Source organism: Cyclopterus lumpus, chromosome 23, assembly GCF_009769545.1.
Source record: "Cyclopterus lumpus isolate fCycLum1 chromosome 23, fCycLum1.pri, whole genome shotgun sequence".
Lineage (NCBI taxonomy): Eukaryota > Metazoa > Chordata > Actinopteri > Perciformes > Cyclopteridae > Cyclopterus > Cyclopterus lumpus.
The window spans coordinates 13,636,865-13,664,847 of record NC_046988.1 but is presented as its reverse complement, the minus strand read 5'-3'; the positions used below and the strand labels follow the sequence as shown (position 1 = coordinate 13,664,847).

Below are 27,983 nucleotides of genomic sequence, written 5' to 3'. Positions count from 1 at the left end.
CTAATTAGCATGATGCTAACTTCATTATGGGATAACAACTCAATTTCTCTACCTCCCCCTGCTTTTTCCTCTCCTCTTCTTCTATAAAGCCACACACACACACAGTACAGCTGATGCCTCCAAATATGCTCTATATACACACTCATGCTCACATTTAAACTGACATGCAAAGAGGTTTTTTTTCTCCTTTCTACGCAACAAAAAATTACCACACACACACACACACACACACACACACACACACACACACACCTCTCCGGGCAGTGAGCCAGTCGTGCAGGAAGGCTGCCAGTATACAAGACAGAGGGGCCCGTTGTTGTAAATGTCAAGATGTCCTGCTGTTTGAGCCAGAACGCATCGCACCGCTAAACAATCTCCTCTGCACACACTTAGCCACACAGCACCAAGGGCTGAAGGAAGGAAGGAATATGAGGAAGTGGAAGAGATTCGCACCCTGGCACGAGCGGTAACAAGTAGAAGAGGATAATATATAGTATATATTTCAGTGGATGTTTTCAGGTCCAAAAGGTGTGAAAAACCATTATCCTCCCCATTCACACGAGGGCCCCACTTCGCCAACACTCTGGGTTTACCACATGTACAGTATGTGCGCTTTAAGTGCCTCTATTATGCTATTTAAATTCACATTACTGTACATAACAGACTAGAACATCCTCCAATGTACAGTTAATCAGGACAATCTGTCACCTCATTCATCATTTACAGTTTGATCCGAATAAAACAACAGAACATGAACAAAATGTGTAGACGTGAAGTACAAACCCTTTAAGTGCAATGTATTCCTATTTTATTCCCTTTCATATTTTAGGGATCGTCAGAAATAATTGATTATCAAGGTCTGAACGATGTTTTATATATTGTTTAATTTACCGGATACATCCGCCTGAGTCACGTCTCGTTCACGTGATATTTTACCCCTAAAATTAAGCCCACAAGCTGGAATAAAATAATAAATAAAAAGAGATGTCTTTGGGGAAAAGGCCCAATGAGGAGACGGAAGGAGAAGAAAGCTGCATTTGGAAAAGACGACATCGGGAGTTCTACTTAAAAGACGGGCTTATTGCCACAGGTGATGAAAAGATCAAAATAAATGAGGAGACATTTTGGAAAGTTCATATAACGACACAGGAGGAACGACGATGAAAGATGCCGGGAGAGGCAGTCCCGCTGCGTTCCCTAGGCAACCAGCCGAAGCATTCACTCGGAACAGCGGCGGAACAACTAGCCTGTAATTTCCCAGTAGTCAAGCAGTGTGTGTGTGTGTGTGTGTGTGTGTGTGTGTGTGTGTACCTGTGATAGGCTGGAAAAGCCCAGGTTGCGGCAGCCATTGCAGGGCGTCAGGGCCTCCCAGAATCCAGTGGGGCCACAACTCTTTTCCGCCTCCTCCTCCTCCAGGGCCACAGCGAGAGGCGGGGTCGGCCGCTGGGTAAACAAAACAACAAAAACAACAACAATTTAAATCAATAGTTTGCGAGAGATGTACAAGTATATTTAGTTTCATGTGATTGTACACCGATGAAAACTTAGTTATGGATTGTATATTATATTTCTGCCTATAAATTATAAAGTAGTACACACTCCTTCTTTAAGGCGATAGAAGGAAAAGTTAGTTTTAAAAAAAAAAAAGAGGAAAGAATGCAGTTCATATAGTGTATCCGGCACTCTTGTATGCAGAAATCTTTTAGTAATTTCCTTTTCTTTTGAGGTTTGGGATATTGTCTTTCTAAGGGATAATCAGAAAGGCTGCAGGTCGGGTGAGACCACTCAAGATGTCCTCAATGCAAATTCAAAGCTTCACAGATTTCCCCCGAAATCAGGATATTCATTCTCTTTATTTGTTTTTCCAGCACCAATATCTTTAGATGCTAATGCTCATTTTAGGAAAAAAAAAAATCATCGCGATGCTGCTCTGGGTGCCACAACCCACACACACACACACACTTCCTGGGGCTCTTTGGCTCCCGGGAGGCAGGTGTGTGTGTGTGTGGATGCGCTCTGTGGCACAAGGTGTCACAACCCACCCGATATCTCAGTGAACCACATGATGCGGCAAAGGACGCCGGTCACAGCCGATTACGCTGACAGACACCAGAGAACACACACACACACACACGTATGATGTGGAGGCTGAAAAGAGGGGCGGAGGGAGTGACGGTCGACGGAGGTCCGACGACCGGAGAATTAAAACGCAACCAAAAGGTCACCGGTCTCTCCGGATCATCGATCCCGTGCTCGGTAAAAAAAGAACCCGGTTAATAATTAATTACTGTGGACTGCATAGATGATCAATATTACAGTAGTTGTGCACAGGAAACCTTTGAAGATACAGATGCCTCCATATAAACAAGATATATATATATATATATATATATATATATATATATATATATATATATATATATATATATATATATTCTTAATCCTTATCTTCAGTGACCCTGCTTCTGAATACCACAAACAAAACCTTTTGTACAGATATTCAGAGTCAGCAGAGGATGAACCAGTAAATAAAAATTCAAATATTACCAGCGTCAGTAAAACTGTGGGATCTTCTTTCAGCGACACACACTTGTTCAACCACAGTGAACACACACGTCGTACAGACGGCTCATTGGAACACAGGACACGCACACACACACGTGTTACTGTGTGTGTGTGTGTGTGTGTGTGTGTAGCCACATTGGATCACATAGCCCGGGGGCTCATGAACACACATGCGCACTGTGAATGCCAGTAATAGAATACAAATAGGTACTGAGAGAGAGAGATTCAAAAACGAGCAGCGATGCGTGCGGGCCGATTGACTCCAAGTCGTCATCTGAGACGCGAGTCACCGCGACCACGAGAGGTCGTGGAGCGAGCGGCCACGAGACACGGCAGTGCGCACACACGCGCGCGCGACCGATTGCGTCATCCTCCTGTCGCGGAGAACGAGCGAAAAGGTTCCACATGCGCACGTGTGCACCACGACCGCCCCACCCCTCCCCCTCGCGCTGCGGCGCACGTCAACATTCCTCGGCTCGCTTTCATATCGAGCTACTACATAAATGGAAAAGATGATGAGCTATTGATCGGTGTGTGTGTGTGTGTGTGTGTGTGTGTGTGTGTGTGTGTGTGTTGATGTAGGTGAGCGAGAAGAAGAGATATAGAAAGAAAAATGTAAACAGACTTGCAGTAAATAAGCAAGCGAGAAGCAGACAAACGCATTTCTTTGAATGCTTCTTTTGTGTGTGTGTGTGTGTTTGTTTGTCATCTAAAAGGCTCAGGTGGGGGGTGGGGGGTGGGGGGTGGGGGGTCAGGGTGATGGATGACCTCCGTGTCCTACGGTGCGACTGACTTCCCGGGCAGTGGAATAAAAAAAAAAAAAGCTGTGCTTCTCCGGCTATTTCATCTCCAAACTGGAGTTCAAACCAATAAGGTCCAATAAGGTCCAATCAGCATCCCTCCTTGTGTGTGCGTGTGTGTGTGTGCGTGTGTGTGTGAGTGTGTGTGTGTGTGTGTGTGTGTGTGTGTGTGTGTGTGTGTGTGTGTGTGTGACAGAGGGTAAAACAAGTGAAGTAGACTCCACGAACAGTATTTCTGTATAAAAAAGGCCCGTAATGAGAACGACGTCCTCCGGCTGTTGGAGCACAAATAGTGATTACGACTCTAAACTAATTCTCACAATAAACAGGAACGGTCGTGTTTCTACGACGAGTGAATACCAATTGGAGATGTTCATATAGTCGATGTGACACTGCCCTCTGCTGTCAGAATAGACTCATTACAACACACACACACACACGCGTACAGTACTCAGAATGTGTGTGTGTGTGTTGAATCTCCTCGTATAAAAAGGGCTTTGTGAATGCAGTCGAATTTACCAGATTTAAAGAACTGTTTTCTGGATCCTATTTGTTGTTGAACATGTGATGAGTTCAGGACCAGGTACCAGGACCAGGTACCAGGACCAGGTACCAGGGATAAATAAAGTGATATGCTTCCATCATGGGAGTCCCGGGACAGAGGATGTCATACGTGTACAGATTATTATAATATATGATGCAGGAGATGGAATTTAATTTAATTAGAATTCCATCTCCCAGCGCACCAAAACGCCTTTGAACGCACCGCTCCTCTGCCTCCGTACCTTGACTCGGGTCGGGGTGCCGTTGGGTCGATCCTCGTCGGAGAGCCGCCCGCTGCCAAAGCTGTCCATGGAGTGGGAGGAGATGGTGTGACAGAGCTCCTCGAAGGAGTAGTCCCTGTCCCGGCACTTTTTGATCTCGTGGAGCAGCTTGGACAGCTCGCTCGTCACAGCGTCATCTGGGGAGAGAGGGGTGGGGGGGGGGGTCAGTATGAAGGAAAGGGAATAACACCAACATCAGACTGCACGGTAAGAAGATATCTTCTGAAACAAGAGCAAAATAACTGGTTGCAATGCTGCATTCACATCACAGGGGGCGCCGCTGCACAGGGAGACACTACGGTCAGTTCAGAGGGGCAGTAACTGTGTTCCTCCACTAGAGGAGCTGCTCTCCACGTTGCATTGTTTCGCCCGTATTGCAAAAATAAATGATGCCTCCAAATCAAATTTAGAGCAAAATAACCCCAAAAAAAGATACACGAATGGAAAAATAATTATTTTAAATGTGTTTTAAGAATCATTTTTTAAAGGTGATTATTTCTGATAACATATTATGAACCTCATGTGAAATGTGTTTTTTTCCCCTCAGTATCAGTTATTTAACATCTATACCGCTGGTTTCTGTCACTTTCTCAAAAGGAAATCTTCCTCCACTTCCTTTTTTTTTGCGATTTGGTGTATTTCTGTTCACAAAACAATAACAAATATATTTACTTTTTAGCACCTTTATGTGTGAACCCAATTACAGCATCGTTGCATATACTCACTCTTGTGTCTGAGGGAGGGGGAGGCAGAGGGCGAGGGAACAGAGGTCCGAGGTGCCGGGATGGGACACTTGCGAACAGGCTCTTCCAAGATACTCCTCATCTCCATCTCCATCTCCTCCATCATATATTCTACACAGCCAAAGAAGATGGAGGATCAGACAATGAGGAGAAGAGAGAGGGAGGGGGGGGGGGGGGGGGGGGGGGGGGGGGGGGGGGGGGGGAGAGAGAGGAAGAGAAAAGAGGAGTTTGGAGGAGAATGTGTTGGTATGGATCAATATAATAGCGCGGCCATCAGCATCGGTAAACAGCTTGTGTTGCATTCAATTCACACTTTTTCAACCCGCACCGCAAAAATCCACTTCTCAGCTTCTGCTAATAGAGCACTCTGCTGTTCATAAAAGCCAAATAGAAGGATTGAGTGGGTAAAAAGAGAGAGAGAGAGGGTGTGGCAGAAGCCGAGTTGAAGACCCGATGATAGACTTGCTTAAGTGACTCATTAGCCGCCACAAAAAAAAACACACAAGCGCTCTAATCGCGTGGCAGATTCCCTGCAGAGCCCTAATGAGGAACCCTATTAATGTCAGGAGAGAGAGAGTGTGTGTGCGTGTACTTCTACCACCATGCGTCTTGGCGTTCAGCCGGATAATTATGACACACACACACACACACACGTATTTGCCTACGATTGCACAGAGTACGGGGGAAGTGCATCCGAATCGTTTAAGGCAGCGGACAAGCAAACGGTTAATGAAATTCAAACAGTGGGATGAGTCATGCGCAGTAAAAAAAAATCAAATGAGAGTCAAATCATGATGGAGGTGCCCGCGGCAACCAGAGAAGCCCCCTCAGCCGGTGCGGTTCAGTAAGACGAGAGGTCCTCTCTCCTCTTTGTGCGTCGCTCTCCATCTCCTCTCCAGCAGGAAATGGCATGCAGCTGATCTTTTCACCAAGTCACAGCTGTGTCCTCTCTCTCTCTCTCTCTCTCTCGCTTTCTTTCACACTCACACACACACACACACACTTAGTGTCCTATTTATGCGGAAGTCCAGTCCAAATCTCTCCTTCTTCCAGCGCTGGTTTACTGAGATTAGATTTGGATGGCCGCTCTTCCTCAACAATATCTACTGTCACATGGATTTCTGACATTTAAAAAGATACAAGTGGTCTATTCATGTCTATAACAGTGTTTCCATCCCCTAATTCTGGACATTACATCGTCTTTTAGTCTCATAAAAGCAGCGTTCACTGCATTAAAGCGAATATTCGGAGTGACAAAAAGGCATTGTTTCTTCTTTTGCATTAACCTGTTCAACCGTATCCCAAAAGTGTCCAAATATATTAAACATGTCAATCTGAATATGTATTGATAAAATTTTTCCAGCAATAAAACTGAAATGTTGGCGGGCACAATTAGCAGAAAACACTGCATCAATTCAAGAAAATCCAAAAGAGACACGTGTGAAACGTCCTAGTGTCGCTGCAAATGGGACATCTCGTCGAGCTCAACACCTGTTCATTGTGTGTGTGCGTGTGCGTGTGCGTGTGTGTGTGTCTTACCCTGGATAAGCGCAGTGATCTGCTGGGCTTTCGGTGCAGGATGTTCTCTTAGGATCTCCAGAGCTGTTCTTCCCTGGCTGTCTCTGAGATTGGTGTCGATCTCTGAGAGAGACACACACACACACACACACACACACACACACACATTAACAGTGCAACACAACACCCATCTGGCTTGAGTCGAACAAGACAAACCCACTATTACTTTGCTCAAAGAACCTGAACTACAGACACAAGACATATGACACACGCACACACACACACACACACAAACACACACACTCACACACACTTGAGACCTGCTGACTCACCTGCGCAGCCACAAAACTCCCGTCAGCAAAAGATGAATGAGTTGCAGTCACCAGAGGACAGATGTGGGATTTTATAAATTCATGAGGATGCTTTACGAACAGCTAAAATACTCATTTAATCGAGTTTTGTTGTCAAGGAGCACACACAGACAAGGACACGTTCACAAACAAACAGGAGGGTTTACACACAACACACACACACACACACACACAAGATAAACACACAAACTCAATTGCAGAGCAGAAAAAAAACACAATCTTTCTCGGACAATAAATCCCCATTTACCCGACTGAGCCTTTTTAATCCCTTCCTGCGCTCACGGGTTCCAATTCAACATTAAAAAAAAGAAAGAAAAGGCACCGAGAAAAAGGAGAAATGAACTCGAGTTGAGAGAAAGCAATTGTTCTCTCCTTCCCGCTTACTTCTTTACACATCCGACACTCAGTTAATGTGAATATAGTGTTCCGTGTATTTAGTGTACATTCAGAATAGAATGAATAATTCACTTGGATGCTTGATGTTATGAGTTGAAGGATGAGGAAGATCAATACCACTCATCTGTACAGTAAATACAACACTTCCACCGGCAGCTGGTAAACACCGGAAGACAAAAGGAAACACAATCAGCCTGTCGGCTTCTCCGAAAGCTCACCAACTAGCGAGTTATATCTCCCGGTTGAAAGCTAAGGAAAAGGCTTTGATTGGGTCAGAAAAAAACAACAAAAAAGAGTCTTTTGGTGCACACGTTGTATATTTCAACATCCTCGGCGCTGTTTTCCTGCAGAGTTCACGACCAGCAACGAAAGGTCGTCTTGCCCCTCCCGACAACGTTCGTAAGGGTTTGAGTTTTAGCGAATCGGGAGGGATGTTAATAAAAAAGCGAGGCCAAAAGTGCACGGCCAGGCCACAGGAAGTCCTGTGGGAAACAGGAAGTGCTAAAAAGGAAAGTGGGAGGGGTTGGAAGAGTGTTCGGAATCAAAGAGCTCTGAATACAAGGAGCGCTAATGTGCACAATGTCGTTTTTTTTTACTCTGATCACCATTTTTTGAAGTCGAGTGACATCATCGAAACATCACAACAAGCCAAAACAATAATAACAATAAAAGTGAATAGATGTTCATCTGAGGGCAAATTCAACCCCCACAATCTGGGAGGAAGAAAAGCACCTTGAGCCTCGAGAAGTAGAAATAAAAAGAGGAAAAAAACACTGTTTTTTTTGTATTTATATTATTAATAAATATTATATATTTAATATGGGGGCAGGTGGGGGCAAACTGCCTACCCCAAGCGAAGGAGTTCAAGTATCTCGGGGTCTTGTTCACGAGTGAGGGTAAGGTGGAGCGGGAGATCGACAGGCGGATCGGTGCGGCTGCAGCAGTAAAACAGGCGCTGTACCGGTCCGTCTTAGTGAAGAGGGAGCTGAGCCGGAAGGCAAAGCTCTCCATTTACTGGTCGGTCTACGTTCCAACCCTCACCTATGGTCACGAACTCTGGGTCGTGACCGAAAGAACGAGATCTCGGATACAAGCGGCCGAAATGAGCTTCCTCCGTAGGGTGGCCGGGCTCAGCCTTAGAGATAGGGTAAGGAGCTCGGACATCAGGGGGGAGCTTGGAGTCGAGTCGCTGCTCCTTCGTGTCGAAAGGAGTCAGCTGAGGTGGTTCATCTAGTCAGGATGCCTCCTGGACGCCTCCCATTAGAGGTTTTCCGGGCACGTCCAACTGGTAGGAGGCCCCGGGGAAGACCGAGGACACGCTGGAGGGATTATATCTCCCGGCTGGCCTTGGAACGCCTCGGGATCCCCAGAATGAGCTGGAAAGTGTTGCGGGTGAGAGGGAAGCCTGGGTCGGCCTGCTGAACCTGCTGCCACCGCGACCCGACCCCGGATAAGCGGGTGATAATGGATGGATGGATGGATATATTTAATATATTTAGAGACCCACCTGAGTCGAGCAGAAGGCGAACGACATCCATCTTCCCACAGAGAGCTGCCTCGTGGAGGGCACTGCCATTCTCCGTCTGAGAAAGAGAGTTATTATTCCATTACTTTAAACAATTCAACAGAGGAGACAAAAATAGACATTAAAAAAAAAAAAAAAAACACACAAGTGAATTGGGAGCGCCGATAGGAATTACAAGACATCAAAAAAAAAATATAGCACAAGGATTAAAAGGGAGAAAACTATATTTTGATGCGATAAAATGCCTTTTTTTTCTCTCTTGCAGTTAAACGAAAGAGAAAGAAAGAGAGTCCCATTCCCTCGCAAACAAACCGATTTAAAGCCATTATCATCGTTTCGATGATAACGACGACCAAAGGGAGAACCCCTGAAGCCCCTCTCTTCCACTTCCCTTGCATACGACACCACACAGTAAGTTGTGCGTTCCAATACCCATAGTACCAGAAGAAAGATCTAGTAGGTCTAATGCAGAACAAATACCAGGATGTTCCACTACATCTGGTCACATTTCTGCAGAATGCAATCCCCAATTGAATGCATGCTGCACAATATTTTTTTTTTTTTTTTAAAAAGCCTTTTGGAAGGCAGCTAGAAGTTCCTGTGCTTTCAAGGTCAAAAGGTCATGACGAGGAAATACAATTCAAAGGAACATAAATTATAGTAAATGCCGTAAAGCTTCTCAATAACAGCCCTGTGCACCTTGCTTCAAGCTAAAAGCCCCACTAGGGACTCACTGTCATGCGTACAAGCAACCATGATAAACACACACACACACGCACACACACACACACACACACACGCACACGCACTCAGCAACATACATATCCATCACATCCTTTACGGTTGGCTTCCTGACAACACAGATGATGAAATCCTGGACCGAACCAGACTCCCAGCCTTAATGAAGACGAACTATCTGGACGGCGGCCGCGCTCGTCCTACGCACACGGAACCCCCCCCCCCCCCCAAAAAAAACACTTACAGAGGCCGCTCCGTTCCCTCTGCAACAACAAGAAAAAGGGTCATCGGGCGAGACGCCAGATGCAGCCCATAAAAGGACAAAGGTCAATCATACCGGTCTCTTTTTTGGGGGGGGGGGGGGGGGTTCCCAGTTGTAAACAGATGAGGGGTCACAGCTGCATCAAACGTGGACGTGTAGCCAAAAAGGATCCGTTACCCAAATACAAGTGGGAGAGGAGGTGGGAGTGCAGGAAATGACCCCCCCCCCTCCCCCTTTTCCTCACACACACACACACACACACACACACACACACACACACACACACACAGCTTGCCTTCCTAACCTCCCCGGACCCCTCTGCGCTCACGTCTCTACCACTTCCCGTTTCCCATGACGATTATGCAGTGATGTCACCAGGAAGCCAATTCTCACTCTCTTGCGAGCTTCCCTGGAATTGAACGGCAGACGACTTTCTGTTTTATGTGCGTTTACTTTGTGTGTTGTTTACACTAAACTTTTGCCCCGTGTTGTTGGCTACCTGCCTGCACCAGGTTCCTCCGGAGGGATTTCCCCCTCATCATTGTGGAAAAGAGAGAGAGAGAGAGAGAGAGAGAGAGAGAGAGAGAGAGAGAGAGAGAGAGAGAGAGAGAGAAAACAGAGTGACAGTGCTGCTTTTATGAATTATTCATTCACACTCGGATCTTTATGGCTTGACTCCAATTACTGACCTGAATGATAGTGCTCTCTCTCTCTCTCACACTCACACACACACACACACACACACACACACACTCTGTGATTGGCCCACAGTGTCCAGGCTGTGCCGTCATCAGTAAAGCTCAAACACTGCACACACTATTACAGAGAGCATATTCCCATATATTCACATCAAGCAATGGAAGACCCCTCAAATCATTATACATATGTATGAGTGCTCATAGCTATGACTATAATGAGTGCAGAAGTATGTTTGAACAACTTTATAGACATGACAAACAATTACAACTCATATTTTACTTGAAATCTCACGTACATCACCTCACAAACAAAGCCTTTTTCTCCTCAGGTGCATCCTACAACCTGATACGATGCATACAATGTTTGGGGTACTCTTAAAAACTCGATCGTAACCTCATAACCGGTGTGCATTAACGAAGAAGTGCTCAGGTTTAATGAAGCTCGCTCAGATGACGCGCCATCTTGCTTAAATTGGCGAGCGTATCAACTCCCGGGCAGCGATTTTACACTTAAAAGAGGAAAATACGCTGTTTAGCCAGCTTGGTAAATTGCAGAGTCAGAGTTGAGGTTTCAAAAGCTCCTCATCACGAGAGAGAGAGAGACGGAGACGGCGTGCAGGAGGCCAATCAAAGACTTCATCTTTACCAGACTAGTGGGCGGAGGCCAAATCCCTGCAGAGAAACACAGCCCTCCTCTTCGGATCCCCCCCACACACACACACACACACCGTGCAACAAGGACAGAAGGCAAAGACGACGGGCGCAATGCCGCCAAGGCGCTGAGGGAGTCCCAGAACGACTCCCGTACCCAACAGGTGTTCCGGCCTCTCCGGAGATAAAATAGACACGAGCGCGCGCCACAATATCCAAACTGCAGCTGCCACGTACATCCTGAAGGGCGGAGGAGGCACAATGGAGTAGAGGTGAACTTCAGTCACAGCTACACACTCGAAGGGTCGTTAAGTTTTCCTTAAAAAAGGGGGGGGGGGGTTTGTAGGATTGCTACCCTGCTGCTTCGGCTCCTCGGCATCTGAACCGTCTCGTTTCTTGATTCAGACTCTGCAGCGCTTTCAGAGTCTTTTTGAGTCCGACAACATTTGAAGGTGCTTTTCCTTAAATGCAGACTGACTGGAGGAGAGAAGCTCAGTGTGAAACATTCACAGGTACGTTTAACAATGCAGATGAAGACACATGTGACTCTAAACACTGAGCTTTGACTTATTTAACTTGTATTTAACTCTTGCCACCATTTCTGCATCCCACACAAAAACAACGAGGCACTAATCAGAAAGGACTCAATAAAAAAATAGTCTTATGTGGCTGCTTCTTTCTACACTTAACCATTAAGAGAAGCGAGCAAAGTCAAATAGTTTAGTTTGTCAGAGGAAATCGTCTCGAGGGAACCGGGAAAAAAAGCGTGGAGAAAAAGCTCGGCTGTCTTTTGACAAGGCCTCCCGAAACCAAACGGGCCAGAACGGGTCGGGGACAAAGCCGCCCGGAGAACTCAGAATACACAATTAGACCGAAATGTAAATGAACGAGGAGCCGCGTGGCAGAAAGGGAGAGCGGGTAATGAAGCGCCGGCGACCATGCTTCCTCGACTTCAGATGTAGTGTAAAGACGACCTCTTAGGAACAGCCTGTCCCCCTCCTCCTCCTCCTCTTCCTCTTCTTCGTCCTCCTGCTCTCAATCTTTTCTCCCGATCAATTATTCATCCCTCTGCACCGCCACACCATGGGGAGGCTTGCACCGCATATACATGCTCTCTGAGACACACACACACACACACACACACTTCCAAAAAAGAAGAATCTGCCAAGCATTTATGCCTGTGGTGGATTATATACACAGAAAACAAAGCTGTGCTGTCTTCCATTAAAAACACAAGACAGCAGCTTCTAAAACATTCACTTCAGAGCAGAGATGAAGAGGAGGAGCACGAAGGAGGAGGAAGAGGAAGGAGGTTTCTGAGCTTTTACTCACTTCACATGGTTTAAAAACTTAGAACTACAGACCAAAAAGGTTCAACTTCTTCCTGCATCTGTACAGTAAATGTGTACTTAAATATCTTAAAGAAACACCTGTACATTTCACACGCAAACTTTAAAAAGAAAGAACCGACGACGTGCTCGGTGGATTAGAGGCAACGACACCGATACTGTTGTAAAACAAATATTCAAATCCTATTTTGTCAAAAGGAAACATGAGTTTGCCCCGAGCGAAAGAACAGAAAATGAAAAAAGGTAATTTTTTTGTTGCTGTCATTTGTCATTTTTTTGGGCCACTCTCTCTGCCAGAAATCTGTTTAGTCCTTGGATGCCGATATGGGCCACGGACAGCTGAAGGCCATTCGTGCTCTCTCACCACGCAATTGACGTCCATGCCGGCCTCCAGCAGCGTCTGGACGGTGCTGTGGTGTCCGTTGCGTGCGGCCAGGTGGAGCGGAGTGTGCCGGCGAGTGTGGCTGGTCATGAGGTTGGGGTGAGCGCTCACCAGCATGCGCACCACCTGTGCACAAGAGAGCAGAGCCATATGTGGGAGTCAAAACAGCAAAAGAAACTGGGCCATAAGTCACCTTTTTGTAACTTTAAAAGAAAGAGATGTAAAAAAAATAAATCTGCATCCATTAAATCAATTTAAAAAGGTGACGTGTCCCGACAGCTCGACAGGAACTAAGAAAATTAGCATTTAGGGTTGTTTCCAACCTTTAATGTAAAGTCTTACTTTTGTAATGTAAATCCTTGAATTAAAAAAAGACCTGTCAATCATCCTGAGCAGAGTATATGAGGCTGTGAGTTGAGGAAGTGGACGGCCAACGCGCCCTCCTTTAACGTGTGTGTGTGTGTGTGTGTGTGTGTGTGTGTGTGTGTGTGTGTGTGCACTAAACTTTTGCCCTGTGTTAGTTACATCTCCATGCAGCAGCAGCAGCAGCTTTCACCACAGAGATTTCCCTTCATTACGATGCAGAGAGGGGAAGAAGCGCAGAGATAAATGCCGCCGCCTTAATACATTATTCATTCACACTCAGACAAACCTGTGTGTGGCTTGACTGCAACTACTCACCACCTGAGCGGAGAGGAAGTGCGATTGCATTTGAGGGTCATCAACGGGGCACTCGCCAAGTGTGTACGTTTTCTCACATTTCTCAAAAGAGTAATCCTCGACGACTGGCCGTAACCGAGTTGAACCTTTAATGCTGGAGTCGCAATTCATTTTTCACTGCTTAGTGAAATGTTCTGGGCAGCGAACGCTTGTAAGCGACGTCGTCATTAATTTAAAAAAGCTTGAATCACTCTGGATCTCCATCCTCTAGTATGTGGAGATTTGAGGAACTACTTTATTTCCCTTGGAGGAGTTCTGAAGGGATAAATTAAAATGGCGAGTGGATGTATTGCAGGTTAAATGTCATGCTGTCAAATTATGCACATTATGCATTTTTATGTGTGCTTATGTGTTAACGGTAGTTTATCTAAAGTTTAAAATATGTGACAAAGTCCTTACTGCATGCTGAATAAATGATTCTGTATCTGAAATTCATGTTGAATAGGAACAAATGTGCACTGTTATCTTTTAGAAACCACTCAAAACAGCATGTATCTGGTCCGGGGAGAGAATAAATGTACATTCTGGCGCATGTCTTTATATTTCCTGCCACATCCACACCATTCAAAGTAATACAGGAACATTTATAAAAATCTTCTGGCCTGTGCAGCACAACGTATATGTTATTATTTTCTTCATAAAACATGTACATGCCCACTGACCTGCAGCCGTCCATACAGCGCCGCCAGGTCAAGGGGGGTCTCCTGTTGGCTGTTTCTCATGACGGGGTCGGTCAGCTCCTGAAGCAGCACCGAAACCACCTCCGAGTGTCCGTACTGGGCTGCACAGTGAAGCGCCGTTTCCCTCTCGTGGTTCTGTGTGGAGAAGGAAAGGAGAGAAGGATCGACAGGGGGGGGGGGGGGGGGGGGGGGGGAGTGGATGCAGGAAATGTGGGAATGATGAAGAGTGAGGCAAGGGGGGAGAGTAAGAGAGTAACAGAAGGATGGAGGGAAGGTCAAAGGTCAAGAAGAAAAGGTGGTGAAAGAAGTGTGGGGGGGGGAAAGGTGATGGAGGAAGGTTTAATTAAAGAAAAAGGAGATTTATAGCATGGAAAATAAGAAGGTGGGAAAATGAGGATGAGAGATACAGAAAGGAAGAGAGGAAGGAAGATGGAAAAAGCATTTTATTCATCAATCGGATCACCGACACGAGGTGAAATTGAAGACGGACATGTATACGCGCTACTGGTTACGAAGCGGATTCCAGAAGCGTGTCAGGTTTGCGAGCACCGTCGGGGGGGGGGGGGGGGGGGAATCTACAGCTTCCTGTCCGCGACATAGAAGAGAGATGGTCCAAAGGAAAGTGTTTTCCTTACACGATACGCTTCCTTACACAATTCCTTTAAATTAATTTCTCACAAGTTGCTGTTGATTTGTTTGAACCTCATGTACGCAGGCGTAAGGATAGTATTTCATAGTCATTTAGATTTTATTTGTCTGATTAAACGCCCACCTGTTCCGAGTTGTTGACAAATACATTAATACACTTATATACACTTTCATCACATCTTATGAATGCTAAATAGGGGGAACTAGAACCAAAAGTCTGACCGCAAAATTCATAATCATGCGATAAAAACCAGAGCTCTAACAATCGCCAGTCAGACCTCTGGAATAAAATGCATTTTGGTCCAAAATGTCCTTCTAATGTTTATTTTGAACCTGGGAGGCTGTCATGTTTAAAAGGAACAAAGGCAGTTTTCGGGTCCTCCGGAGGGGGCCCCCCCATTATCAGGATGAGAACACTGTTGGTGGTCTCCGGGGGTGGTCCTGCAAGCTGTGGGTGGAAACATCCCAGTGATAACTGGAAATAAGTGGGCGGAGGGTCACCCAGGAAGGAGGGAGCGAAGAGAGCAATCTGTGCATGCTCCTACAGTATATACTGTAATCTGGCACCCATATATTGTAGATGTATATATATGTGATGGAAGCACACGCTGTCTGCATTCAGGCTTCTGAGGATATTATGAAAAGGGGATAAAGCAAAGTACAACAGGGCATGTGTGTGTGTGTGTGTGTGCGTGTAGCTGTGTTATTGCTGGTGTTTGTCTAAGAGCAAAACCTACATGTGAAGTAGTAGTTGTACCAGTCGAGCTTTATTAATGTAATGTATATGCTATATTAATGTATAACTAATATTAATGTAATGTATTACATTACATTTTGTAATGTATTACATTACATTAATCACAACATTTTATCTTTCTTAAAAAAGGCTGAAATCTAGCATTAGCGTGACCAATTTAGCAATTAGCATTTCAGCTAACATTAGCTAGCATTAGCTAGCATCGTCAAATGTAACCACACATTTTTACAGGTTTATTAAGATAAAACGTAACTAAACATGGTCAAAGCACAGTAACACAAAGTACCTTGGTCCCGCTCCAGCGACGTGATTAGCTTAGCCGTTAATAAAGTGACCGACACCTGTTTTCCCTTCAGTACACACCCGTCAATTAACGTACTTCAAGTTGCGAGATTTGCATACACTTCCGGTCTCGCCAGAAGGGCTTCAAAATAAAAGACCCGAAACATACAAAAGGCCCTTACACAATAAAAGGCTCGCAGGAAATGGTCACAGAACCTTTTCAGAGTAATTTACAGCTATTTACACCACTTGGATTAATAAATGAATCAATCAAAGAATAGTTTTCACCACATCATCTCCCTTTATAGCGAGCTAACTTGTGAAATAACAAAAGAAATGCCGATGAACGACATCGACAAAGCGAGTCGGCATATATCTCTTCGGTCTTCATCACTACGAACAAATGCTGCCATGTCGACTGAAAGAAATATAATTAAAATAAGGCCGCTCCCAACAAGAGCGAGAAAATGTGAAAACGAACATCATGGCAGTCTGACATGAAGTATATAAAGGATTATTAAATTGCTCTTTGAAGACTAAAGCTCACCTTTTCATGTGATTGACAGATGATAATATTCAGTTTCATGCTTCAAAACACAGACATGCCACATTTGTAACACCCCCCCCCCAGATCTCATCTCCTCCCCTCTCCTCCTTCCATCTCCCTGCTTTCATGCACCCCTCTGAGCAGCGAGTGAGACAGATCAAGAGATGCTGTCTGCGTGAACAGCCCCCTGTATGAAGACACACACACACACACACACACACACTAGCCACAGAAAACACCAACAAAATGTGCTTCGGAGCGCTCCCTCCTCCTCCGCCAATCAGATCCATCTATCCCCCCCCCCCCCCCGTGAAGCTTCCAGCGGGTCTGATTGCAGGTCCACCGTACTGAAAGCACAATAATCACACACTCGTGCACACTGTAATTCACGTCCATCACAGTTTACTGGTGTAATTGTTGGTTGCATTATGTTTAATAAACTCTGTTTGCTCCGTTCCTTTGTGGATATTCTAATCTACTATATCACTATCTTCCACTGACTCATCTTCACCAAGGGTTCATTTAAGTTTCATCTTATCTAATCTATAGTATATATATATATATATATATATATATATATATATATATATATTCACTGGTTGCATATTTCTTGCCTCTCTTTTCTTTCACATCTAGTTCAAGATTTACCACTTTTAAATCTTGGGATTTTACCAGAGATGTGTTTTTAATAAATAAAGAAGAATTATTAAGAAAAAAAGTCATTCAGGTTGAAGAGAAGAAGAAAAAAAACCTTTAAAAAAAAGAAATGACTGCACGCTGACTAATGGACTACGAGGGGCCGGAGCTAGTGGAAAGTGGGCTCTCGGCCAAAAGCTCAAGCAAGTTGAACTTTGACCCCGAATATGCCATCCTCAACATCGCCTGAAATGTGGGTTCCTGGCACCGACGGGAGACGGAAGTTATGAGGGTATAATTTAAAAAGGAAAATTCCTGGAGTTACGCAACTCCATTCTCCAAGTCCAACAGCCAAGGCTAAAAAAAAAAAAGTTTAAATTAAATCTCAAACATGGCAGAAAGTATTAGAGAACATGTTTATTCTCATTGTTTATAGTCTGGTATCCTACTTTCCTGCTTATAGGGTTAAGAATGCACTTTATTCTAAACACTCTCAAACTATGAGTGAAACCAGTCAGATTGATGTATTTTAATTATTCAAAGATTACAGAAAAGCTCTTTTTTTTATCCTGTTGGGAACTAATGTATTGAAACGTGATTTTAGGATTAGTGTTTTTTATTCTTGTGGTTTAAATGTTGGTTGTGGGGTTCGATGAAAAGCATTGAGCTTATGGAAAGATCGCTTCAGCTGAGCAACATCTCCCATCTGCTGAAGAAACTCATGTGACGCAATCAAAAGCTCCAGAAGAGCCGAGGAGGGAGAGAGAGAGAGAGAGAGAGAGAGAGGATGGAGAGAGTGTTTCCTCAACATCTGGTCGTTCACATTTGGATCACGGATTATGCCTCCAACGGGATGATGATAATGACGACATTTTCAGATTCAACACACACAACAAAAAAAGGCGAAACGAGCTCTCTCTCTCTCTCACACACACACACACGCACACACACACACACACACACACGCTCAACACAGGACATGAAACCACTGGGACGTAGATTGCAGACACTGTTGGTGCTGCCGTTCTGCCTCTGCAGGACAAGAAGAGGAAGAAGAAGAAGAAGAAGAAGAAATGCAAATCCCAGACAGAAAGGAGAGGGACAAAGAGATGAACAGAGACGGGGAGTGACAGAATGAGGGAGAGAGAGAAAAAAGAGGAGAGAGAGAGAGAGAGAGAATCCCTGCGCGTTGCATCCAGCTATATATTTCCATTACGCTCGCTCTGACAGCTTTTCCGATATCATCTCGCACTCGGTGTATTGAGGCTGATTGAGCCCCGAGCAACGGCCATCTAATGACACACGAGCACATCACCGACATGCAAACACACGCGTATATAAAAAGGAGCTGATTCAGTTAATGCTCATAAATATCAATAAAAAAAAAAAAGAAGCCTGTCATGAAAAGTATCTGCGTGTTTTTAAAAAAAAAGAAATTTGAGAGCATTTTCACGGTGATAAAAATGTACCCGAGCACGTGGGAGCGAACAAGCGTCTTATCTAGCTGAAATGAGAGCCGGGAACCAGAGCGAACGGAGTGCGGAGGTATTTGTTTGAGCGCACACACACACACACACACACACAACGTGTTAATGCCGATGGACCGATATGCATGAGGTCGGGCTGCTTTACAGCGTCTCATAATCCCCAGTTTGCTGGGTAAACAGATCCGTGTCCGTGTGCATGTTTTACAATCCGCCGTTGCTTTTTATTCAGCGTGCCGTTGAACTGAATTGTCAATACATGCGTTTTTCTTCTTATTTGGTCAAAATTGCAATGAGCAAAAGACATTTTTTGAAGAAATGGGAGGTGCATTAATGTGTTTTACAGTAGAGGAAGAGGAGATTACTCAGCAGGTGTGCTGCAAAAATGTTTCATCTAGCGGGAATCAAAGCTAACGTTAGCTAGTGGACGCAAGCTAGCTAGTGGACGCAAGTTAGCTAGTGGACGCAAGCTAGCTAGTGGACGCAAGCTAGCTAGTGGACGCAAGCTAGCTAGTGGACGCAAGTTAGCTAGTGGACGCAAGCTAGCTAGTGGACGCAAGCTAGCTAGCCTAACTTGGGTGTAAACATCTGTTTTTAATGATTCATGTAATTTGAGATGTATTATTAAAATCACCATCTCTTATTTCAGCAATAAAGGCTTGAAAAAACTATATTTGTCAACAACAACAACAAAAAAGATGAATGAATAGGAATCTTTCAGCACATGAAACAAGAATAAATTAGACTGAGAGGTGGAAAAGAGAAGGAGCTCCCCTTACTTGTTTTGCCTTGCTTCTATGTAGAGCACTTTGTAAACCCTGTTTTAAAGGTGCTATATAAATACAATTATTATTAATGTTCCCCTTTGCCTTAAACCACTACGAGGAGAAACATAATTGATTAAATTCCCTCTCTCCATTAAATGAAGATGCTTTTGAACATGTTCCTGGACAGTGACTGTTAAAGGGCTGTTTGTTCATATTTTAACATGTTTCACTGACCTTCAGGCACCGTTACAATTACATATTACTGGATCTGCATGTCTATGCATAAATCAAAAATGTATTCATGTATTAAATTCAATTTTCAAACATGCTTCGATAAAGAGCCAAGCTTCTATCAAATGGGATTGCTTTGTGTGTGTGTGTGCGTGTGTGTGTGTGTGTGTGTGTGTGTTTGGCAAGCGTGCCGGTTGCCGATGTTTGAATAAAGAAACTTTCCCAGGGCGGTTTCTCGTGTCATGTGTTCTCAGCGGCATGGTTTAATTTTCACGTGTGGTCGCAACATGTGTGAATGACGGGGCATGAAATCACTGCGAGTGTAACACACACACACACACACAGATAGGCATTGGTGGAAACACACAGGCAACCTCGTGACCTTTTTACCTTTGTCTTAGTTCACACAACCTCTGGACTCCCAGAAGGTTTTGCTGCACCTGGAGTAAGTAAAAAAAAAAAAGCCTGCAGTACTACACACACACACACACACACACACACACACACACACACACACACACACACACACACACACACACACACACACACACACACACACACACACACACACACACACACACACACACACACACACACACACACACACACACACACACACACACACACACACACACACACACACACACACACACACACACACACACACACACACACACACGACCACACGACCACATTGGTGGCACAGATGGCGGCGACATGCAACGCTCCTTCTAATCTCTCTTATTATCTGCCTCGATTGTGTGCCGCTGAGCTCCTTCCTCCTCCTTCGGGAGAACAAAAGGGGGGCGTTAGGAAAACAGAGGAGGACAAGAAGGGGAGAGAAAGGACCAGCACTTCTGTTTATGGGAAAGAAAACATTCCTGGGGTCTATCTGCAGCACAGGGGGACATACTTGACCTCGTCCGTCACACACACACACACACACACACACACACACACACACACACACACACACACAGACAGAATAACCCTTAAATTGACGAGTCCAGAGGCCCCATACAGAGGAAGCCCAGAGGTTGTTCTACTGGTTCTCACACACACACACACACACACACGCATCACATCTGCTCTACATCCTTCAGCTGTCACTCACACCGCCACGGTCAGGCACAAGTAAAATAATCTTCATACTCCAGCTGCGCTGTGGGCGATGGCCTCAGGGTAAAATGTGTCTTCATTACGTCAGCCAACGTACTCGTTGTGATTTTAAGTTCTGGGTTCAAATCCCGGGGGAAGGAGGAGCCTCTGAGCAAGGCACACCGCCGGCTGCGTCTTACACTGAAATAAAATTATAAATTCTGCTCGAGGTCTCCTTTATTTTGCCCATTTATTCCTTTTCATTGCAGTGCGTTTGGCTTATTGGTTACCATGGAGATTTGATCCGTGCTTTTTCATTGGCCGATTCTCAAAACGCCGGAGCCTCCTTGAATGCACCACGGAAGGCCAGTTCCTCAATAGGTTCTCATGAAGATGTGGCCAGGTGGAACATGTTGACCACCGCTTCATAGGACGCTGCGACGCTCCGTCCTCATTTCTCAAAATGTGATTCACGAAGGCCGAAAAGGGAGAATTGTGAAAATCTAAGCGCACAAAAAAAGATAATTGAAACTCCGTCGCATCTCTTCAAGGACGTACCTCTCAACTTGGCCCGATGTACTCATAATGACTTTTATCGAGGTTCGCCCTGCTGCCCCGGAGCAGCTCACTTCCTCCTTTCACTTCTACATTTCACAAGTGTAGAATGAGTAGAAACTGGAGGCTAAAGTCACGACTCGCTCATCATTTTCAGTTCAATACAGGAAACAGACGCTGTGGGACTCCAGGATGCTTTAAAAAAAAAAAATAAGGACCCGCAGGTCAAAAGGGGGAAGTTTAAATCCACCTGCTGCCCTTCACACCAACTGGACTACAGAAGTTATTAATAGGTTGATGCTGGTATGAAATTGATATCACACAGAAGAAGAAACCCAATAAATGATGTTATCTTTCGGTATATACAGACCCCGAGTGAGGCGTCAGTTCACGAGTCAATCGGAGAGAGGCGGAAAGAGAGCGCACAACAAACAACACCTCAGTCTTCGAAACATGCGTTCGGCCCTCGAGTGCAAACCTCAAGTAAACAAGCAATCTCTCACCATCCATCACTGTCGCTCTCTCTCACACACACACACACACACACACACACACACACACACACACAGTGGAGGCTAATCAAAGTATCTAAGATTTAGACCTGATACTTGTCAACCTGAATTGACAAGTAGGCTACGGTAAAGTGGGCGTTAGCTAGGCATGCATCTTTTGAGCGTTTATTTGTCTCAAATAAATTAAATAAAAAAGAAATTAAATCGACAGTGACTGTTGATACTAATGGAAACAACCTTTCAAAGCCTTTTTTTTTATTCTTTTTTTTTTTATAAATAAATATTATATAATAATATATTATATTATATTTTTTAATAAATAAATATATATATATATATATCACGTAATATACCTTCTTAAATATTATCTTCTATATGTTATCAGTTGCATTCTAATTTTTTTCCCTCAATATCTTTATTTATTTAGAGAAGAGGATGGTGGAATTGATGATTTATTTTATCAAAGTACACCAAAATATATATATAAATATAGATATAAATATAGATGGATGCTGCTGCTCCTCTCTCCTCTATTTATTTATTTATTCAGATAAGCATTTAATTAAATTTCTCTACTGAAACTATAGTCTGACCTTCCTGTGTCCCGGTCATCGTCTTCCTCATAACTAATTTTGTTTCTCACACATTAAAAAAAAAATGAAACGCAACACGTTTATTGTTCATATTTGGCAGCGTGGGAGGAAAACACCCGGAGAACCCCTTTAGGGGGTTTGAGGTCGGTTCCCCGGTGACTTCAGAGTTCTCCAGGATGGTCTCCGGTCCATCTTTCTCAGATGCGGTACTTCTCCCATCTTGTATCCGACGGGGACTTCAGTGGTCTTCAGTCGTATGTGCAATGAGGTCCGATCTGTTATATAAACTATGTGCTTTTGATTGTGTCAAATCATTTTAAAATGTGACATCTCACACACACACACACACACACACACACACACACACACACACACTAAAACAAAAATAAATGTGATTGGGAACGACTGGGACCAATTAGGCAGTAAACAGTGAGACTAATAATATCCACTGGCCTCGATTAATCTGCTATTGGCTGCAGCGTTCAACATGTCCACCTACACACTTCCCCTTCTTCTCTTTCCATCAATTTCCTCCATTTTCATTTTTTTTTCTCCTCCTTTCCTTTTCTCGAGACCCTTTCGCATTCATTACGCGGTTTCCACGGCCTCGTGTCGCTCTTTGCCAGAAAAGGTGACCGTAATAACGCTGCGTTTATCTTTAGCCAGTGCGAGGAGAAAAAAAAAAAAAGCCCATTATTAAGACTCGTAACAATGGAGACGCACACGTGCACTCAACCTCTGACACGAGCGTTGGCGTGCGTGGGCGAGAGTGACATGGCGGCGTGCAGCCGACGGGCTCGGTGATGGGCTGTGTGGGACGCCGTATATCAGCCCTGACTGACAGGCCCCTGCTTCCTACAGACGAGACAGACAGCGGGTAGATATGGAGCTCGGGCGTCGTAAACACACCAACCGCCCCCATCAATCTTACAACTGACTGTACAAATACGCATCATTACGTTGTAACATTTTCGTACACGGCAAGAAAACAAATAAACGCTGCGCCTTTAAGGAATGCGAAGGCGCCGTTGCCACGCCGGGAGTCTTTTGTGTGCGGCTGCGTCCCGAGGCCTTTATTATGAAGGAGGGAGAGATGATAACAGGGGGAGATAAAGACGGTCGCTTTTTCAGCTCGGTGATAAACAAAATGAGAAGTATGGTACAGAGAGAGAGAGAGAGAGAGAGAGAGAGGGAGGCAAGGAAAGCAAGATTTAACTAGTGAGGTGTCATATGAGAATGTATAAAGCGTCCTCTGAATATCCAAGCGCCATGAGAAATAGTAGGCCTACTATTATTATCATCTCTTTTGCTGTCAACTGTATTTACAGGACAAGCTTGATTAAGGAATGCAGTGTTTCACTATAATTACGGGAACAGGCATCGACGCCTGTAATTCAAGCTCAATTCTTAACAATAGAAATCTCTCTTAATTTGTTTTTTTTAAACAACTCAAACAAATAAAACACACATATATTACCAAACCACACTGAGCAATACAAACACGTGACAAAAAAATAGTTAAAATGTGAAAAGAATGCAGAAGTTAACAGGTTGCTATATTAGCAAGGAGTGAGAAGAAGTGGGATTTCATTCATACTTAGTAGTTGGGAACCAGAGGGCAGGAGTTTAAATTCTAAGTGCAAAAGGGGGGTCAAATATGGCGGATTGCACCTCCTTTGACTACTTGATCTTTCTGCTGAGGAGACGACAGATTTCGCTGCCGACTTCCGTCACCCTTTTTTCTGATTGACGCCGACGGATGCATACCGGCAAATAAAATGAAAAAAAACCGACTCAATAAAACAGTTTATAAAACAATACGTCGACCTGCTTTTCTCAAGACGCTTCTGGCCTTTCTCACTCGGCATTCCTATCAAAAAGGTCGTCCGGATGTAAATTCTGACGCCCCAAAATACGACGTATGTCCCGTCTGTCAATCATAGAGTTCGCGGGCGGTGACGTCTGAAATCGATGCACCGGTGGTCCTTGGGGTTTTGTTTTTTTTTCTTCGTCACAATCGAAACGAGGTGTTCATGGATCCTTTTGTAAACTCAATAAACTCAAAGCTGGTGATGCTTTGCAGTCGCAGCTTTGCACGTAGACACGCGCCCCTCTTTGCTGAGTATTTATGTGCACACCGCACCGAAAAACAATCAACACGCAACAACAGCATTCGTCTCGGAAGTGAGCCTCGCCTCCTACACACAAACGGAATTTAGGGTTCTCCGAAAGGTATTGTCTAAAACACCGTGGGCAACATACAAGCACACACACACACACACACACACACACACACACACACTGAAGTCAGCATCTTCTGCACAGCAGTCGATCAGCTCTACAAATCATTGATGGGGTAAAAGATTACCAGCGTTCACTTGCTGAGAAGCCTCTTTATTTCAGGGGCAAGGGACGCCATTCATCACGGCAAACAATTAGGCTCTAACAACTCTCGGAGGGAAACAATTTGGCTAATGGCGACGGAGGAGAATGTGCTTATTAGGCAGAGTAAATAACGCTCCAATAACCTGGGGGGGGGGGGGGGGGGGGGGGGGGGTCCATTACTGCACCGCCATCAGGAGGAGCCATATTTAATAAAGACGTCGGCGCCATCAACACTGTGATCTGTGACATCATCAACATGGACAGAGGTGGACAGAAAGGAAGAAGAAGAAGAAGACGAAGAAGAAGAAGAAGAGGAAGAAGAAGAAGAACAAAGAAAACAAAGAAGAAGAAGAAGAAGAAGACTTAGAAGAAAAAGATGAAGACAAAGAAGAAGAAGACTAAGAAGAAGAAGAAGAAGACAAAGAAGACTAAGAAGAAGAAGAAGAAAAAGACGAAGACAAAGAAGAAGAAGAAGAAGAAGAAGAAGAAGACGAAGAAGAAGAAGAAAACGAAGAAGAAGAAGAAGACGAAGACGAAGAAGAAAGAAAAGAGCGAGAGAGAGAGGGAGGAATGACAGCCGTAGCTGAACGCTCCCCAGATCTGTCGGAGAGAGATCACCGGGATCCGTAAAGAACCAAAGGAACCGTAAAGAACCAAAGGATCCGTAAAGAACCAAAGGAACCGTAAAGAACCAAAGGATCCGTAAAGAACCAAAGGAACCGTAAAGAACCAAAGGAACCGTAAAGAACCAAAGGATCCGTAAAGAACCAAAGGAACCGTAAAGGAGCCAAAAGGAGGCGACAGGGTTGAACCCAACTTTAATTTGGCTGAGAGCACCTTTCTTGTTCTTCTCACGGCAGACTGGGAAAGTGAGTTTTTTAATGTACTTATTTTTCAGCCACAATTGATAATTTAAGACGGCTACAACGTGAAGACCGGTCTGATTTATGGATGTTTAGTCCAGACGTGAAGCTTCAATGACGCTCTTATGAGTCTCTGTTTCCCGGAAAAAAGGTCAAAGGCCGGGGGCCCGAGACATTTAGAACAGACCATAATAAGATCAAAAAGAGAGCTTAAGCTTAGTTAGCTTAATATCCGATGAACAAATAAACTAAACTAATTTATTTGCGTGCTTCAAAGAGTTTTAATAACCGCGGCTCAAATCAAATAGCAGCTGTGGGATGTTGGACCGAAGGAAAGACTTCGATGTTCGATGAAGACGAAGGCCTTTGAGAGGATGATGATGGTGGTGGTGATGATGGGAGCGCGGCGTCTACCTGTTGGTTGACCCGGTGGTGCGAGGGTCCGTGGTGGATGAGGATGCGGACGATGTCCACGTCCCCCCGCCAGGCCGCCAGGTGCAGCGGGAAGCAGCCCTTACTGTCAGCCAGGTCGGAGGACGCCTCGAACTGGAGCAGCTTCAGCACCACTTGCCTGAGAGAGAGAGAGACATATAAATATATATCTTTTTTTAAATTTATATATATATAAAAAAACAAAAATATATATATATATATATTTTTTTTTATAAAATATATATATATACATATATATATATATATATTTGGATATACTGTATATATATTTTGATTGATATATATAAATTATGATATATTGTGATATATATATATTTTTTTTGATATATATATATATATTGATATATATATATTTTGATATATATATATTGATATATATGCATATATATATATATTTTGATATATATATATATATATATATATATATTTGGATACACTGTATATATATATTTTGATTGATATATATAAATGATGATATATATATATATTTTTTTGTGATATATATATGAAATATTGCCACATGACCTTTGAGAACACCAAATCAAACTTATTATAACATTACCCAACACATAATCTTGATTTTGATCTTACATGCAATATTACAAACATCCAAGTAACTACACAATGTTAAAAATCTAAATGCATGATGAAAAATGGTATTTGAGCTGCCTTTTCACTGGTCGGTGCTATTTACTACAGAATTATATATATATATATATATATATTTAGGGGGGGGATCCAACCTCTAATCACGTGATCAGGTTTTAATGTCAGCGATATACTGTTTCATAAGAAGTCTTCAAGCTGGAGGAGGAGGAGGAGGAGGAGGAGGAGGAGGAGGAGGAGGAGGAGGTGAAGCGCTTCATTTGCATTCGAAATGTCAGCGGGGAGAAACAAAAGGAGCGAGAAGGGCAGCACCTCTCCTGGGGGAGGGGGGGGGGGGGGGGGGGGCGGGGGGGCAGACGCCTAATAAGCTGCTTTGTTAATTAATAATGGATAATTATTTTGATATCGCTCACTCAGGTTTTAAGTGGCGGAATCACACCGGGAGGATCTCAAGGTCAAATATGAGAGTGTTGAGTTTCTTGCTGCGTTGACTGAGCCCGCTTTAAGCTTGCATCATGTGGTAAAAACAACAACAACAACAACAACAACAACAAAAATGGAGTCTCTGAATACGGCACAGCCTGTTGCCAGGTTACCTCTGTCGTTATCTTGATTGCCGGTTCTCTTTCTACTTTACCACCTAAAATCTTTCCATCTTTCTCACTCTGGAGGCTGCAGTTCTTCCCTCACTCCCTCACTCCCTCACTCCTTCACTCCTTCACCCCCTCACTCCTTCACTCCTTCACCCCCTCACTCCCTCACTGGTTGATCCGAATGAGGAAATCCACATAATTGCCCCCAAAACGCAGCACTAATCCTCCAGTTGCTCCCCGGCTGCTGCAGAGCGGGTTCCGGCTCGCAGCTAATCCGCACCGTGTAACCGATTCCTCGGCGGGGCCCCGGTGAAGAGAGCGAAGCTGCGCCGTGGTTCTGAGCACCAAAACACGGGCAGAAATATTATGCGTCTGCGATTCTGGACTATTGATGGTGCAGGCGCGTCTGACGATGACGTTAAAAGCGGCTAAGTGCCATTAGCTCGCTAAAAAGATTACATTGTTTTCTAAACTCTGAAATGGGCTGGAGTTTCACTCCATGCGTCCGATATGCGTCTGAAATGTGCGTAATCGAGATGTTTAAGATAACAATGCATCAGAGGACAATGGTATCGATGAAACTACAAAAGAGTTATCACCAACCTGATTGTTGCCGTGGAAACGTGGCTCTTAATTCTGAGTTATATGGTGTTTTTATTTGTGTTTAACAGTGTTTAAAAACCCTCTTTAAAGTTGAAAGGTTCTGACTTTCCCCTGACTGCATGGTTTATTCTACATTTTGGGCCTTTCA

General features: G+C 44.2%; 1 protein-coding gene across 1 annotated transcript in view; it reads right to left on the bottom strand.

The window, feature by feature from the left end:
* The window catches only part of anks1b (ankyrin repeat and sterile alpha motif domain containing 1B), a 156,004-nt gene that overhangs the window by 88,560 nt on the left and 39,461 nt on the right, over positions 1-27,983 (bottom strand). Inside the window, exons 3-10 of the mRNA XM_034526551.1 lie at positions 25,995-26,151; positions 14,205-14,357; positions 12,805-12,948; positions 8,725-8,800; positions 6,472-6,573; positions 4,915-5,043; positions 4,151-4,326; positions 1,312-1,443 (exon numbers count right to left, since the gene is read on the bottom strand). Coding sequence (XP_034382442.1) covers positions 1,312-1,443; positions 4,151-4,326; positions 4,915-5,043; positions 6,472-6,573; positions 8,725-8,800; positions 12,805-12,948; positions 14,205-14,357; positions 25,995-26,151 — 1,069 coding nt within the window. The remainder of the gene's footprint in view (positions 1-1,311; positions 1,444-4,150; positions 4,327-4,914; positions 5,044-6,471; positions 6,574-8,724; positions 8,801-12,804; positions 12,949-14,204; positions 14,358-25,994; positions 26,152-27,983) is intronic.